The 16,870-nt window shown below is 42.2% G+C and overlaps 1 protein-coding gene across 6 annotated transcripts in view; it reads right to left on the bottom strand.

Moving 5' to 3' along the window:
• Nucleotides 1-4,594: 4,594 nt before the first annotated feature.
• The window catches only part of LOC143784440 (neurabin-1-like), a 97,781-nt gene continuing 85,505 nt past the window's right edge, over nucleotides 4,595-16,870 (bottom strand). For 3 of the 6 annotated variants that reach the window (XM_077272686.1, XM_077272685.1, XM_077272690.1), the window contains exons 17-19: nucleotides 15,734-15,850; nucleotides 10,664-10,852; nucleotides 4,595-7,656 (exon numbers count right to left, since the gene is read on the bottom strand). In XM_077272686.1, coding sequence (XP_077128801.1) covers nucleotides 7,471-7,656; nucleotides 10,664-10,852; nucleotides 15,734-15,850 — 492 coding nt within the window. In that variant the 3' untranslated portion in view covers nucleotides 4,595-7,470. The remainder of the gene's footprint in view (nucleotides 7,657-10,663; nucleotides 10,853-15,733; nucleotides 15,851-16,870) is intronic. The other 3 variants (XM_077272687.1, XM_077272689.1, XM_077272691.1) reach the window with 1 other exon arrangement.

Here is a 16,870-nt window from a genome sequence, read left to right as displayed (position 1 = left end):
TTTGCCAGTCTGAGGAGAATCTGTGTTTTTCTCTGAGCTCCTCAGCTGATTTATGATCACAGACCATATGAAAGTTTAATGTGCAGGGAATCAAAAGGCCTGGAAAAAAACAAACTGAATTTTTTTTACTGAAACACATACAGTGTATATATATATATATATATATATATATATATATATATATATATATATATATATATATATATATTTTTTTTAGCCCCAAATATATGCATTGAAGTTTAAAAAAAAAAAAAAAAAGTTTATAAAGTTAGACAACCCCTTTAAAGCACATAACAAAAATACCCCCCAAAAAAGGCTTTGTTCACACTACCATGCAGGGTACCCCACATTGTGCACCATGCATTAATACATAGCTCATAGTAAAAAAAAATCATTGAAACAATATTGGAGCTGCAGGCGGTCAGAAAGGAGGTGGTGGCAGCCCGGGACCACATAACAAGCTTATTTCTGACACTTATTAACATGATTGGAGTTTGAGAAAAACATTTGAATGTGGGAAAAACCGTTCCCTGTCACCCCCCCCAGGGCGTTTTTAAGTAAAAGAGCTCTTATGTTTATTATCCCTAGGAATTCTGAAATAATCACTTTTATAAACTGTGTGCACCATACCTGTATTCAGTGTGGGGGGTACGTTTAAGAGAATTTCTGCCATTACCAGTTTTTTATTTTAAATAAACATTACATTTTCATTTTATCTTTGTGACAGTCAGAGCCCTGTTTGTTACACAACTCCTAATCCCCTGCACAGACAGATTTAAGGTGTAAATATTGTCGAAATTTTTATTTCATAAATCAATAGTACAAAATGAATAGAAGAAACTTTGTAATATCTTATCAGTGAATTCTGCTTTGTTCTCCTTCTGAACTTATGTTTCACTTTCGATTCATGGATAAAATGTCTTAAGTGAATACAGATTTTCCTATTAGGCTATGTGCACACGATGCGGATTTGCTGCGGATCCACAGCGGATTTTTCCGCGCAGAAACGCTGCAGATCCGCACTCTGATGTACAGTACAATGTTATTCAATGGGAAAAAATAAATAAAAAATGTGCAGAAAGATCAGTACGGAATTGCTGCGGATTTCAAAGAAGTGCATGTCACTTCTTTTATGCGGATCTGCAGCGTTTCTGCACCCCTCCATGTTAAAATTCTGCAGTGGCAAAAACCGCTGAAAATCCGCACCAATTCCACATAAAAACCGTGGTAAATCGAATGTTAAAAACGGCCGAGGAAAAAAAAAACGGTGATGGGAGCAGCCCAATAGATGATTACTGGTCTGAGTGCTATGCTATGTTTTATCGCATATCACTCCTCCGTATTCCTCTCTAGTGTGAATCTGGCCTTAAGGAGATGACCGTTGCTGCTCAGAGTTCTACAGAGGGGGCGGAGCTAGCGGAACACACAGACATTCTGCTGCAAGTTCTCCTGAAACCAGTTACAATTTGAAAAAATAAAACCCTCAATACCTACAGCCACCACTAGGGGGAGCTCGCTTCATGCTTTGAGCTCCCTCAGTGCAGTCACCACTAGGGGGAGCTCGCTTCATGCTGTAGACTCCCCAAGTACAGCCACCACTAGGGGGAACTCGCTTCATGCTGTGGGCTCCCCCAGTGCAGCTACCACTAGAGGGGGCCCCCTTCATGCTTTGAGCTCCCTTAGTGCAGTCACCACTAGGGGGAGCTCGCTTCATGTTGTAGGCTCCCCCAGTACAGCCACCACTAGGGGGAGCTTGCTTCATGCCGTGGGCTCCCTCATGTGGGGGCTGCACTACCTTTAGATTTGGAAGACTGTATAAAAAGAAATGAGGCTGCCACTGGTATATAAAAGGGAACAATTCGGAAATTAATAGGCACATCATTTTGGACATACTATATAAACAGTTCTTCATTAGTGAAACGGTCAGAGTTATAAGAGGCTAGTGTGAACAGAGCCTTTGCCTACTTTGTGATCCTGGCTTAACTGGTCTCCTACAGATCTGCTATAAAACTACGGTAGTTCATGTAACCCGAATGCTGATCATCTAGACCTGTTAACGGCGCTTTGGTAACTGTACATCACTATATACGGCAGACTTGTGTATAATTCAGAGGCCGGCCTGCCGATCATCCCCAGTCCGCTGCCTGTCACATTCGCCTTTGTTAGAAGAGAATTGTTGCACATTAAAGATCATTTTCATTAAACTTGGATTCTGACATCACATGTATTTGCCTGCGTTTTCTTTCATTAATAGATAAGTATATTCAATAGCTATGTTACTGTTAACATGCTTATGATGTATTTAGATATCTTATATACAAAATCCAGGAATAGACGCTGGCTGGCGCCAGTCATTACTCAGATACAGTATTTGGAGCGTTGCAGGTGCCTGGAACAACTTAGAAGATTTTCTGTAACATCTCATTCTGGAATAGTCATTAATACGGCACCCTTTCCTACTGTAATATACCATTGTCACTGCTCTGCTGAGCCAGAAGGAGTTAACTTAAATGTATCACAGTAGTAATATCCTCACGGCTTGGAATCACGTGTGGCAGCGCCTGAATCCATTTTACCTTACCCTCCAACCATCAGGTGCAAGTTCACTTTTAATACAGTTGTGCCGCACACAATCCACCCCGGTGAGCAACTACTTGTGCAGTCCATCCTCACTTACAGGAAGCGATATTGCAGAGGGAGCGCCTTTCCTTTTTTACTGGGAAATCCTGGTAATTGACAATTTGTTCCTGCTGGAATGCCCCTTTTAAATAGGTGACAAGCAGCAATCTTGGTACTTTACAGGTCTGCTATTTGAAGCATGCTCACTACTACTGCTATTGAAATGGAGGACGCTGGACCCACGTTGTCCGAATCGGTGAGGGTCCCCAGGTGAATTGGGCAAGTGATGTGATGGCTACTGCTCCCAGGCATCGTGGACTTGTCTCAATGTACTTATGATGGACGTCATTACTTATCTTACGCCGAGTTACACTTGTTGTACACAAGAGACACTTATTCTGCAGTCTATAGATATAGAACTATAGATAAAAACATTCTGCAAAGTTGTCAGGTTGCTTTTTAAATGCAAACAGGTTTCTAAATAGCCTTAAATATTAGCTTACCATTTGGTTGCTATAGTCTGTGCAACCTCTGTACATAGATGGCTGTTCTGCTGTCACGGAGGAAGTTATACACTGCCTATCAGAGTGGAAAGCATCCTGGCCTTCATGAAGGGCAGATCACATAGACTGATCCAGTAAAGTTATAGGAAAGAAGCAATGAAGATTGCAGCTTAACCTACCAAAAAAAAAAACAGAATGCAGACAGAATAGATATTAGGAAAAAACTGACAATGAGGATGATCAATGAGTGGAACAGGCAGCCAGGAGAGGTGGTGAGTTCTCCTCCAATGAAGTCTTCAGAGGCTGGACAGACATCTTGTCTGGGATGGTTTAGTGACTCCTGCATTGAGCAGGGGGTTGGACACGATGACCCCGGAGGTCCAGTCTAACATTCTATGCTAATACTGTCAAACATCTGGCCATATCCATGCCCCTAACCAAGATGAACATTACAGTAAGTTTGTGTACCTAACAAAGAATACTAAATATAAAGGAGATCTAGGCTCCAAATGTGATGTGCACAGAACCAAGATGGGAAGTTTAGAACAGGCCAGGATGTTGGCGAGTCTGTTGAAAGAGACAAATGAAAACCAGGCCACAAACAGAATTTAGGTAGCTGACAGATGGAGGACTGACTTCTGGACGACACCATCGCAAGAATTACAACATGCACAGTTAATTTATCGCCAGATGGCAGAACTCTGCAGGACGATTTAAAAACATAATAGGTCTAACTTTAGCCTGGGCCTAAAATGGTGGGATTTTTATGTTGCTTAAATAATAGTGATGAGCGAATGTGCTGGGATAAAGTGTTATCTAAGCATGCTCATGTGCTAACCCAGTGACTTCTGCATGCATGCAGCAACTCCTGTTTGTTTGGCAATCTCTGCATGTGTTGCGGTTGTCGAACAGCCATGAGACATGCAGCCGCAGGGACTTGAACATATTCGAGCACGCCAAATTCACTTGGATAGCACCAGAGCATGCTCAGATAACACCTTAGCCGAGCTCTTTAACTCCACTATTAAATAGCACAAATATGGTCATTGCACACAAGTCTCCATGCTGCTCGCGATCCTGATGTCCGAGATGTGGAAAATTGGAAGAAATTTTTATAGGGAGCTGAGCGGCCTGTCCGTATGTATGAGGGGTGTTAGGGTAAAATTTTCTGCAGAAAGTTCTGCAATTGTTTAATACATCCTAAATGCAGAAATCCAGGCCCATTTTAGTAGTGAAAAATGTCTTAAAAGTCTGCCACATATAAATATATCATCAGTACAATATGGCAACAGTGTAACCACTCCAACCAACGCAGAAGTGAATTGGGACTTGTGCAGAAATCTCGGCACCAGGGCAGATTTCTTCATTAAAAAGGTATATATATATATAGATATATATACAAGTTTATTCTAACTGTAAAAATACGGTACCTTTAAATCAAGCTAGACAAAAATCACACACAAATACAAAAATGCAGAAAATGGTCAGTTTTATTATATAAAACTTTTTTTTTTTTTTACAAAAATGTTCCTATTTTCTCATGATTTTCTTTAAAGCGCTACCTTTAGTGGAAAAAGTAAAGTTTAGATCAAAAATTGGTCCACAATTGGATGGAAAAAAAAAGAATTAGTACAGCATTGTAAAAAACACAGAAGTTATAGTACAGTCATGTAGTGGTAAAGAATCCATTTGTACGTAAAACAACAAAAAGAATTGCAACTACTGTACAATATCTCATATAAAAGGGACAGCATCGTCTAAAGGCGAACACAGGTAAATGCATAGCTGCCTACGATTACTGGGAGAAAGTTTATAAATTCTTCCCCCCCAAAAAAAAAAAAACAATTTATTTACATGCAAGTGATTATTTTTTTTGTTACTGTCCCTTTAAAATTGTTAGTGTCACTCATTTTCTGAAAAATAAATAGATGTCTTCAGACGAACGAAAAGCAATAGGGGAGATGTAGCAAACTGGTGTAAAAAGTGGTATAGTCAGAATGACCAGTTAGGTCGCCGCTGTAAGATTTCCAAAAAGGCTCTGAATAATGATTGCGGAAATCACCCACAGCCGAATGGACTGGTTGCACCAGTGTTGATGCATCTGCACCCCAACGTGTCTGCGAGGTACTGTTGGACGTCTTCAGACACTTTCCGAAATAAATAGTACTCATGGTGCCCCCCTCGGGTTTACATATCGGTCCAGTCCAAGAAACTAAGCCATGTTAGAAACCCTACTGCCACCATGTTGGCGTGCTAACCGCTACAACGGACAGTGGGGAAGTGCCTCGGTTATGTCCTCTGGTCCGGGATCCAGTCTGGTCCTGTGTAGCTGCAGAGACAGGACAGTCTTCACTTCTGTGGCCGGTATCTCTAGCGTTTACTAGTCCAATGACCTAAGGAATGCACCCAAGATGCCGGCTGCAGAAATGAAGACCGCCTTGGCCAACACATAGGACCGGGCTGGACTCCAGACCAAGACAGCTCTAATCTTTTTGTTCAACTCCACTCTTATGTATACCGATTCCTAAGGCAGCCATAGGGACTGTGCGCCATTTTTAGTGGTCCCTACAGAACAGCTCAACAACATGATGACACCTGCCACACTACGTCTGTTGGATTCATACAGAAGTCTGAGTAGTAGGTGGCACAGCAGGGCGCCATAATACAGCTCGGATATTACATGGAGCCGTAACATGCTCCTGTACTTGGTGCTTCGGGACAAACTGCAATACGGAGTTATCGTCCTGACTCGAAAGGGGCTGTAGCGGCCATCACACATCTCATTACCATTCCCAATCTCCACTAAACAGTACAAAAAAATATATCTATTTTCATACAAAACCTGTAATCCAGATGTAATTGACAGTATAAAGTAGTCTTGCTCAGTCGGCCAGTGTCACACTTTCGTGCGGTGCATTTCTTGTCCTACACGAGGCAAGATATATATTTTTTGGGGGACAGATCATATAAATGTCTTTGGAAAGTGTGACTAAGAGTACCACGGGTAGATAGGTGCTCATTTTTCTCCCAAACAAGTACCTAAGAGGAACCCATCCTCATATATGATAATTAAAATGGGAGATGATAGTCCAAATATCGCACATGAAACGTCTTGGTGTAAAATGGGTTTTTATTAATCTGTGTCGATTCATTTCCAACCGTATCTTCATTTTGGCCGGAGTTCTGCTTTTCTGACATGTATCTCAGTGCCCCATATCTGGCCTGTGTAAGGAGGGAGCTCACTGAATACCGGGTTTTATCAGTGGGCTAGGTCTTTGCAGGGCTTGGGGGGTTTGCAGCATTATAAAAATGAAGCTCCAACAATCATAGAGATGCGTTAGGAAATGTGGGTCTATTGAGATCATCTACTGAAAGAAATAAAGTGAGCAAGGTGACAAGTGGTTTCTGGAGGGGAAAGATACAGGATTCATTAGAAAAAATGAAGAATATGTGCGAGACAAGCGAGTGGGCAAAAGGTAAAGGATAAGGAAGAATGGACAGGATTTGGGAGGAAGTCAAGGCTTAAGAAACGGGAAAAAGGAAAAAATTAAATGCAGACGATTATAAACAATGGAATATATTTTACAAGAAATTATTGTTCATATGGTTAACAGTAGAGATTAGCAATTCGATCTGCAATGCCCTGGTCCAGTCTGGACACCCGCGGCAGACAGTCTTCATTTCTATGTCTGGCATCCTAGGAGGCTCATGTCATAATGTCACGAGACCAAGTGCTGAGACATCCAGGACCCCGGGCGTGGAAGGACCAAATGCCGGACCAAGGCAGTGCAGTTCGAATTGCTCCTCTCTAGGTATCAGTGGTTATGTGCCTTAGTGTCACCGGTCTTCTACAAAGACGTCCACCTCCTGCTGCCAGAGGCCTTTTCTGGTCACATATTTAACGTCAATGGCTGCAGGACACTCGTACATCAATGCCATTCACCAATGCCAGACATACTAACCAACCGGTCTCGTAACCACAGGAAAGACAAGAGCACGTGACATCGAGGACGACAGACGGCCTTTTCTCCGGGTCCACATGTGTTCATGAGATAGATACATATATATATTAAAGTGGTTGTTTCAGAATAAGGAAAAATGAATGATCGTCTCTAAAATATCCACATCCTCAGACTCTTAAAAATTACAGTTCATGAAATCAGTACAAATATAGTATCTATTCTTTCTCTTTTCATAAAAATGCTAGATAAAAATCTCGATCCTTAAGAAGACGACCCTACGAGTAGTAAAGGGATCTAATTACGTTACAGATGTGCCGTTCTTATTTTAATTGTACAGATATATACATATACAACATGTGGATTGGAAAGGATTGTGGTGCGGTATCTTAGCAGCTTGATTCTACAGTGGTGACCACTTTACCACCGCCGCCGCCGCCACCACCGCTCTTTCTTTGCCCATCCTTCTTTGAATATTTTTCCTTTTGCTTTTCCAGTTTCTCTTGTGCTTTTCGGATTTCCTTGATTTTCTTCTTGATTGTGGCTCGGTCCGTCTGGCTTGAAACACCCAGCGCCTATGACGTGAAAGAAAAGTTGAACGTGACTGAACATCTTATACCAATCCAGCTCTGCTCAAGAAAGTGACAACTGTTAAAGGATATATATATATATATATATATATATATATATATATATATATATATATATATATATATATATATATATATATATATATATATATGTATATATGTATATGTATATATATATATATATATATATATATATATATATGTATATATATATATATATATATATATATATGTATATGTATATATATATATATACATATATATATACATATATACATATATACATATATATACATATATATACATATATACATATATACATATATACATATATACATATATACATATATACATATATACATATATACATATATACATATATACATATATACATATATACATATATATATATATATATATATATATATATATATATATATATATATATATATATAATTTTTTTTTTTTTTTATTTTTTTTTTTTAAAGAATGTACAGAACTTGGACTAAGCTGCAATAGCCCCAGGCAGCCTTCGTACTAAAGTGGCACTGTGTGGGGAAAAGAAAAAGGAACTGTTCAGCTTTGGACAATTCCTATTTGTTAGAAGAAATGCTTAACAATATGATAACAAGTCACCCTTCCCCTCCATCCACTGCGGAAAACTGTACATTGAGGTGTTTTTGCCAGAATACAGGCGTAAAACACATTCAAATGTTGCAAAATTTTCCACAACATGAAGTTGCGAAAAAATGTGTGGCTTTTGGAGTAGGTTAGCCATAATGGGAAGAGCTGGTGACGAAGCCTGCCCGATAAATTTAGTACAAGTTGAGGCGTAACTTAAGCCAGAAAAGTACTCTAGTTCCTGAATAAAGGAACATTTCTGGCGAGGCGTACCCACTGACAAAGATGCGCCCAAGGAGGACACCGTAATGACAGGTGCCTGGTACACCTGAATGCCCCTCATTTACACTGGCATATGATCCCCCAATCTTAATGAATCAAGGCATAAGTGTTCAATTTACCTGCAGCGCCACCGCAGGGGAAGTTACACACACCATTGACTAGAATGGGTACCCTAATGCCCATGTAAGGGTGCATGTCCACGGGCCGGATTACATCCGGAATAGCTGTGGATTGAACGCTGCATACAGCCGCAGGGTCCAGAAGTTACAGCATAGTGGATGGAGGGGATTTTATGAAATCCCATCTCCACTGTAAGTGCGAACACGCATCCGGCAGCCCTGCGTTTCCGGACATGCGGCGCGTCTTTTTAGATTGCAGCATGTCTGTTTACCTTGCGGCAACGCTCCATCGCCGCAAGGTAAATCACAGGGTCCTATGTATGGGGTGCGGAGATTCCGGATGTGTGCAATGAACACATCCAGCATCATCGCGTCACAGTAGGGAGCGGCGCGGGTTTTCCACTCCGTCCAAAGCGCCGACAGTCCGGACCGTGGGCACGCACCCTAAAGCACCAGGGTTCCGATTGAGTATCTACTTTTTCAGGCAAGGAAAAAAGTGTAAAGTCAGAAGACGCTTCAAACTCAAACTCATTTTCTCTGGCATTTTTCTAAACCCGAAATTTATTTATTTTTTTTCTACCATTTTTGACAGACTTTTTTTACGTTTATTTTTTATGGCATCTTTACTTGTGTTTTCAGGGTTTTTTTCTTAACTCCATTCAACAACGAAGAAACCGCTAGTACTTTTCCAAGCAAAAACCAGTAGTGTCACACGTCTTCATTAGGACAAGCCGCAGTGATCACAGTGTGGTCTGCAGGAACCACAAGAGGAAGCGGAGGTGCGTCCTGCAGACAGTATTAGTGTTAGTATTTGGCTGCCTGACGCCACCACAAGGGGTTTACTAGTGTTACATTATAGCACCTAGAGGGGATCTGTCAACAGTTTTCACAGTGCAAACTGCAAACATTATTAACTAAACCTCTTAGACTGGTGTACTTGGTTTGAAAGCTCATGTTAAAATGGCTGCAAAATCCGCTCATTAAAATAAACAATTTATGCAGAGGATGGGTGATAACTTCTGGATCAGTCAGGGTTCGATCACTGGGAAACCATCCCTCTGAAATGCCACCCAGAACCGGAGCGATGGCCGCGCACACATTTACGGTCTTTGGGACTGCTGGATAAAGCAGAGTACTGTACTCCGCCATCTCCGGGAATCCTATAAAGAATGAGGGAAGCGCATGCGCGGCTACTGGCGACCCCTTTGTTACAATACGGTTTTTCAGAATCCCCCATTCTTGGAAATGATGAGATCCCCAATGGTTGGAACCCCACTCATCCACAAATTATCACAACTTTTAAGTGTAGGGAACAACTCTGTGTGGAAGGAAGCAGTGGGTTTCATAGAATGTTAGAGCTAGGAGGGACCTCCAGGGTCATCATGTCCAACCCGCTGCTTAGACCTTTGTATCTGAAAAATGGACCTCCAGTTACAGCAGAAAGTTGGATATATTTATTTTAATAATTACATTTAAACAAACAAAAAAGAAAAAAAAAACAACTAAAATTTAAAAATAAAATCCTAAAATACCATTCAATGGAAGATGATCACCATCATGGATTTTATTCACCATTTTGGACTAAACATTTCCAAGGCTGGAAAAATCCTATCAGCCTTGTGGCGATTGTGCCGAAGAGCCTCATTGTGGCAAAAACGTTCACAAACAATTGGAATTAGGAATTCCCATCCCTGATCACATGAATCTCCTACTACGCTGACATTTTACACAATTTCATCATTTTAAAAACTGCTAATTTTCATTTTGCCAGCAGGTGGCACCCTATCACTAAGGCTAAATGCACAATCCTAGACTGGAGACACGTTGATATTAGAAATCACTAATATTCTTCTCTGTTTTGTTGCTATTTATTTTCATTGCTAAGAAACCTGCAATGGCGTAATATTGTGGGTGCTGCGGGCCGATGGCAATGCATTACTCCGCCTGCTGGAAGATACATTGACCCTTACCTTCAATCTGTCACTGTCCAGCAGCATTAACTGCTGCCCGTCCACATTCTTGGCCGTGAACTCCTCAATGTATTGCTCCATGTTCATCCCCATTAGCCAGTGGCACACTTGCTGGGCGCTCCAGTCAGACACGGGTCGGCTATGCCATTGGTTTTGTTTCCCGGTTGGGGTGACATCATCGTCCAAAGCCTGCAACGAGAGAAATGTTCAGATGCTGCTGCTGGGGGTCCGCTGGGGGGAGATGCATGGAAGGACTCCAGGGCAAAATGTAAAAACTGGTGGAAAGAACAACATATTTTGGCAGTAGACGTCTCATTTGTATACGATGCAGTCAGTGCTGGCGCGGCTCCTGGGGCTCGATAGGATTCAGCTTATTTGGTCTTTCTGCCGCTCGTCTTCACAGCAGACTCCTGACATTGGGGCACAATTAATATTTTACTGAAGTGACAAAAATATACAAAAGAAAATAGTTCCTCGCGTTTCGTGTGTCACTGACAGATCTTTGCTGCAAATAAGAAAACTGAGACCGCCATTAACTCACATCTCTATAGATTGTTATTAAAGGGAAAGTGACTCCATTTACATTAAAAGCTAAAAAATAATAATTACAATGTATAAGAATGATCTTTGTGCCCATTATTAAGTGTTTTTTCTTTATCAAATTTTATGGACAATTAGTCCGACTGTCAAGTCCAGAAGCCAATCATCCTTTACTGTTGTCCACAGTGGGAGCCATTCGTGGTGGTGGGCAGCCTGATCGTATGTGTATTGATGGTGGTCCGTCGGATATACACAGCGCACTCGCTTATCTACAGGGTCTGTATTGGTTTAGAGACCATATATACTACACAAAATAGCTGACAATATTGCCAGTGTCCTAGTACAAGCTCATTCAGGAACTCTCGGACGGAACTCTCGGACGGAACTCTCGGACGGAACTCTCGGACGGAACTCTCGGACGGAACTCTCGGACGGAACTCTCGGACGGAACTCTCGGACGGAACTCTCGGACGGAACTCTCGGACGGAACTCTCGGACGGAACTCTCGGACGGAACTCTCGGACGGAACTCTCGGACGGAACTCTCGGACGGAACTCTCGGACGGAACTCTCGGACGGAACTCTCGGACGGAACTCTCGGACGGAACTCTCGGACGGAACTCTCGGACGGAACTCTCGGACGGAACTCTCGGACGGAACTCTCGGACGGAACTCTCGGACGGAACTCTCGGACGGAACTCTCGGACGGAACTCTCGGACGGAACTCTCGGACGGAACTCTCGGACGGAACTCTCGGACGGAACTCTCGGACGGAACTCTCGGACGGAACTCTCGGACGGAACTCTCGGACGGAACTCTCGGACGGAACTCTCGGACGGAACTCTCGGACGGAACTCTCATAAAAACGAACAGTCTCATAAACACCACTCATATATGTGCCCTATTAAGGTACATGATCATCATAGAGGAGGATCCCCACCTCAGGATCCCCTTTTATAATGAAGAACAGAAAAGAAATCTATAGAAGCGTCTGCCATTCTTGTAATACAAGCACACTGTTAAGGGTGTATTCTTATGAATGGCTGCCATATATTACATTTTCCCCTGCAGTCGTCGGTGCAGAGAAAAATAAATATCTGGGTGACAGTCAACTTGCCATTTGCCAGGGTTATTTTTAATGGGACCAGTGCAATGATCAAAATTTCATTGCTTGGTGACAATCGCAGGTCTTTTCTTACGGTTGTGATTGCTATATTAGGCTACGTTCACATTTGCGTTGTGCGCCGCAGCGTCGGCGCCGCAACGCACAACGCAAACAAAAACGCCGCAAAACGCATGCACAACGCTGCGTTTTGCGCCGCATGCGTCCTTTTTTTCATTGATTTTGGACGCAGCAAAAATGCAACTTGCTGCGTCCTCTGCGCCCGGACGCGGGCGCCGCAGTGACCCATGCGGCGCAAAACGCAAGTGCGACGCATGTCCATGCGCCCCCATGTTAAATATAGGGGCGCATGACGCATGCGACGACGCTGCGGCGCCCGACGCTGCGGCGCCGACCGCAAATGTGAACGTAGCCTTAATTTCCATGCAAGCAAAAAAAATTTTTAGATCATGTCTGCTGTGATTAAATAGTTACCATACATCATAGGAAAAAAAAAATATATATAAATTTAATTTTTTTGTATTAAACATCTAAATACTACAACCAGAATAAAAAGTAGCATCTGAGGCCCAATTTAAAGGTATTAGTTAATTACTTAGTATAATCTGGTTTGTAGAATATATTTATCCTGTACAAAAAGGAATGGGCATTGCCTATGGAGAAAACGTCTTGCCAGTCTTATAAATGAAACAGGGCTGAACGGGTTAACGATCTGTTCCTCTGTTCCTATTGTGCAACTTGATAACTCAGGAAATCTCTTCCTAATCTGCTGCCTTACTTATAGCCCTGAGTAATATCTTCAAGACTCTGATTTTACAATGAAGAGACAATCTAGGCTATGCCACCTACATCTCTATTTAAAACGCTGTTAGGGCAGTGGGAGCATTTAAAGTGGATCTGTCATCAGATTTCACAATACAAACTGCATACATTATTAAATGGATCTTGTAGAACTGATGATACTGGTGTACTTACTTTGAAAATCGATGTCAGGATGGCTGTATGATCCTGACATGAAGATAAGCATTTTAGGAGTCCAGCTATAGAATGAAATATCTCCAAAGTCCACGTGTATTCAATCTCTGCCCACCCAGCCTGTCTGACAGCTGCAGCTGGCACTGAGCAGTGTGAGATCTCAGCAGGGAGGAGGGACACTGAGGAGATGTCAATCAGGCTAGGTGGATGAAGATTATGTTACAATTTCAGAAAGAATTAATCAGCCATTATGACATGTATTCTCAAAGTAACTATACGAGTCTCATCAGGTCTAAAATCTATTTATGAACACACTTTTCATTGTGAAATATGGAGGCAGACCTACCTTAAAGGAATTTCTTTAGATGAGTGTCTGAGTATTTACACAGTCTCAATACTCAAACTAATGAATGCGATGTTATTAGGAGGCAGCCATGAAAACATGTCCTAGGATTCACTTTTTTTGCTTAAACATTTTAAGCCCTGCTTTCATTCTTTACCTTTCTGAGAAGAATTCTCCTACCAAGACTGTCTTCTAGCTTACTGGCTGCATGCAACCGCTTATAAACCCTTAGAAATCTGCCGGGATCTCCTGCTGCGGCCGCCGCAGAACGGCTTCATTCAATGATTGCTCGTAGAGGTTATGCAGAATACAAATCGGCGAAGAACAAGGACTTCATTCACTAATGCAGACTCATTGCATGCACATGCATGGAAAGAAAACAAAGGTTTCCTGGACAGAAAGGGACTATATTCACACACAAATGCTAAATTATTACTAATCTTAAAGAAGCAAAGCGAACAATCAGAATTTCTATAAATTAAATAAAGGAGCTGAGTTTTATGGGAACAATATTTGCACAATCCTCCAGAGTTTTTTTTAATTTCCCCATCCTTTAGCTGTTAGTAATGTTTGTTCAATGTATGCAATAAAATATTTACCGTGTTTTCTGCCGTTTCCAGCGCTGCTCCGCTCCTCTCCTGCAGTTGTGACTAGCTAGGTCAGTACAGTGTTTTTAGTGCAGCCACAAGTCGCCTTCTTACTGTCTACGACAATCAGGACAAGGCTCTCATGGACTTGCATTAAAGGGGCAGTCGGTCGGCCGTATAAATCGGAGAGAGACCGGAAAGCAATGTACGGACTGTCCGGTTTCTCTCTCGACCCGAGCGTGACAGCTGCATAGGAATACATTAAGCTGTCAAGCTCAAATTGGGGGAGCCACCGGCCTGTCGGTACACTGCGTACTGATCTCACTCCGATTTATAAGACCATGTGACTGTGTCCTAAAAGGAACTAAGGGGGAGGCAGCAAAAATAAAAAAAAAACTGCAGTCATATGATGCAGAAGAGGAGCGGAGCGGCACTGGAAACGGCAGATGACAGTGATACGGAAGAATTTCCTGCACATATTGAACATACATTATGAATAGCTAACACATGCTGAAGTCACGTGTCTTTTTTTTGTGTTTTTTTTTAATGCAATTTTTTCTTGCTGCAGGAAGTACAATACAAGTCCTTCAGCTCTATTTCCTTTTGAGTCTTCCGAGTTCCAGATTTTTTATGAATATGGTGAAAGCACAGAAACCCAGCACTCCTTAGCAGCTGGACCAGGGCAGTTTTCCCTTCTGTGGCAGACATCCTCGACACCTCTGGCATTTACCTTGTGACATCATGAATGTCGTGACATCACCGCATGTCTACTGCAGAAGGGAAGACTGCCCTGGTTCAGAGGAGCCGAACCGTGGAGGTGCGCAACTCCTGGGAAATCTGCAATTAAGGAACGGAGATGCAGTGGATTTCAAGATCCGCACCACAGGTTAAAATTTCGGCTATGTGTGAGATTTATAAAAAAAAAAAATTGCATTTACTTAGCCGATTCTATCCACACAAATATGCCATGGGAAAACAGCTAGTCTGTGGGAGAGAACGAAACCAGCAGTCTAACGAGTGGACTTACCTGACACTCTACAAGCCCCAATAGAAGATATTTCTGAGCAATTATATCTACACCCCCAACATTGGGGACTGACCGGAGGTGGGAGAGAAGGCAGCGGAAGGTGTGACGCACGAGCATGACATGTGTGACACTCGTCTCACTATTATCCCCCACATTCACCCCTTGGGGCATGTCTCGTTAGTTTAGCATTAAGAGTATCCCGTTTTGTTTTTTAATTATTGACGTTTAGGTTAATTAATGGAAAGAAGACAATGTTTCATTAACATTTTCAGTGCCCATTTCCTATGTTTGCACGGAAACCAATTGGGTCCATTACCGTATACAGTGATCCAGTTGTTGGTGTAGGAATCTCACGGTAGCAGACACTGAAAAGGTTGCGATGATGACTTGTTAACTACTGCTAGATGAGGACGGCACAATAGACATGCGGGGACACACAACACTAACACCACGGACACAACTCGGCCACTACTCACCTCATTAGACGAGAAGGTGAAAGTGTGCGACCGTCCCGAAAGGGAGGGCTCTGCCACCAACCCTGATAGATCAGAGCGATGGCTGTAACTGTGTGAATCATCTATGAAAACTCTACTCTGAAAACAAGTAGAAACAAGACTGTATTATCCGAGCCCCCGTCCTTCATCACAGAGAAAACATCCATATCTGACATGTGCAAAAAGGACTATATGGGGGAGAGGGGGTGAATATTATGGGGGAGAGGGGTAAAAAATTACAGGGAGAGGGGCGAATATTTATGGGGATTTAGGTCACAGAAGCAGTATTTGTTACAGTGCCGTAAATTACTAGATCCCCAGGATAGGTGATAACTTTCTGGGGGTCCCACCGCTGAGCATGTGCCACCACCGCTGCATGCCGGAGATGGCTGGGTGCAGCGCTTGGCTTTCTATGGCACACTCAGACGATGGAGCAGAGGTGCACATGGTTGAGCGATATTTCACTCAGATGGGGCCCTGCACAGTCCCATTCTTACAATTTTAGGTTATAAATATCTTGTGGGTAAGGGATACCCCCCAAAAATTGCTTTACTCAGCCTCCTTGAGTTCTGTGCCGAGTCTGCACCTAAGCTCCCAATGTCTATTACGGTCTGCAGCGCTGACATGTCGGCAGCCGCAGCCAATAATTGAGCTAAATGGCTCTTAGCGGCTAGTGCCATCAACTTGGGCACAGCCTCCGAGTTCAATTATTGGCTGCAGTGCTGTGGATGTGATGTCAGACAACAGATAACTAATCAGGAGCAGTGGTGGAGACTCCATACTGGACCCGGGGAGGGCGAGTAAGGTATAGTTTGTATGCTTGTTAAAAATTAAAATAAAAAAATAATGAAGCCAGGGAAGAGGGATTTTTTTGAAATAAGAAAACCTCTAAGTCAAACCCTCTGTGTCAATTTTTTTTTTAAATCTTTTTATTTTATTCACTATGATGTGGGCACACAGAGCTTACTCATCTATGCTGTGGATTTGGAGCTCTGTACATGAACGTTGTAAAGTTGTGTTTTTTGTTTTGTTTTTTTGTTTTTTTTTTTAAGATAGAAATGAGCACAGAATTTAAAACCTACTCTCTCATCTAAAAAAAAATGAAATCTTGCAAATAAC

Source organism: Ranitomeya variabilis, chromosome 7 (genome assembly GCF_051348905.1).
Source record: "Ranitomeya variabilis isolate aRanVar5 chromosome 7, aRanVar5.hap1, whole genome shotgun sequence".
NCBI lineage: Eukaryota > Metazoa > Chordata > Amphibia > Anura > Dendrobatidae > Ranitomeya > Ranitomeya variabilis.
This window is presented reverse-complemented; position numbering and strand designations above follow the sequence as displayed.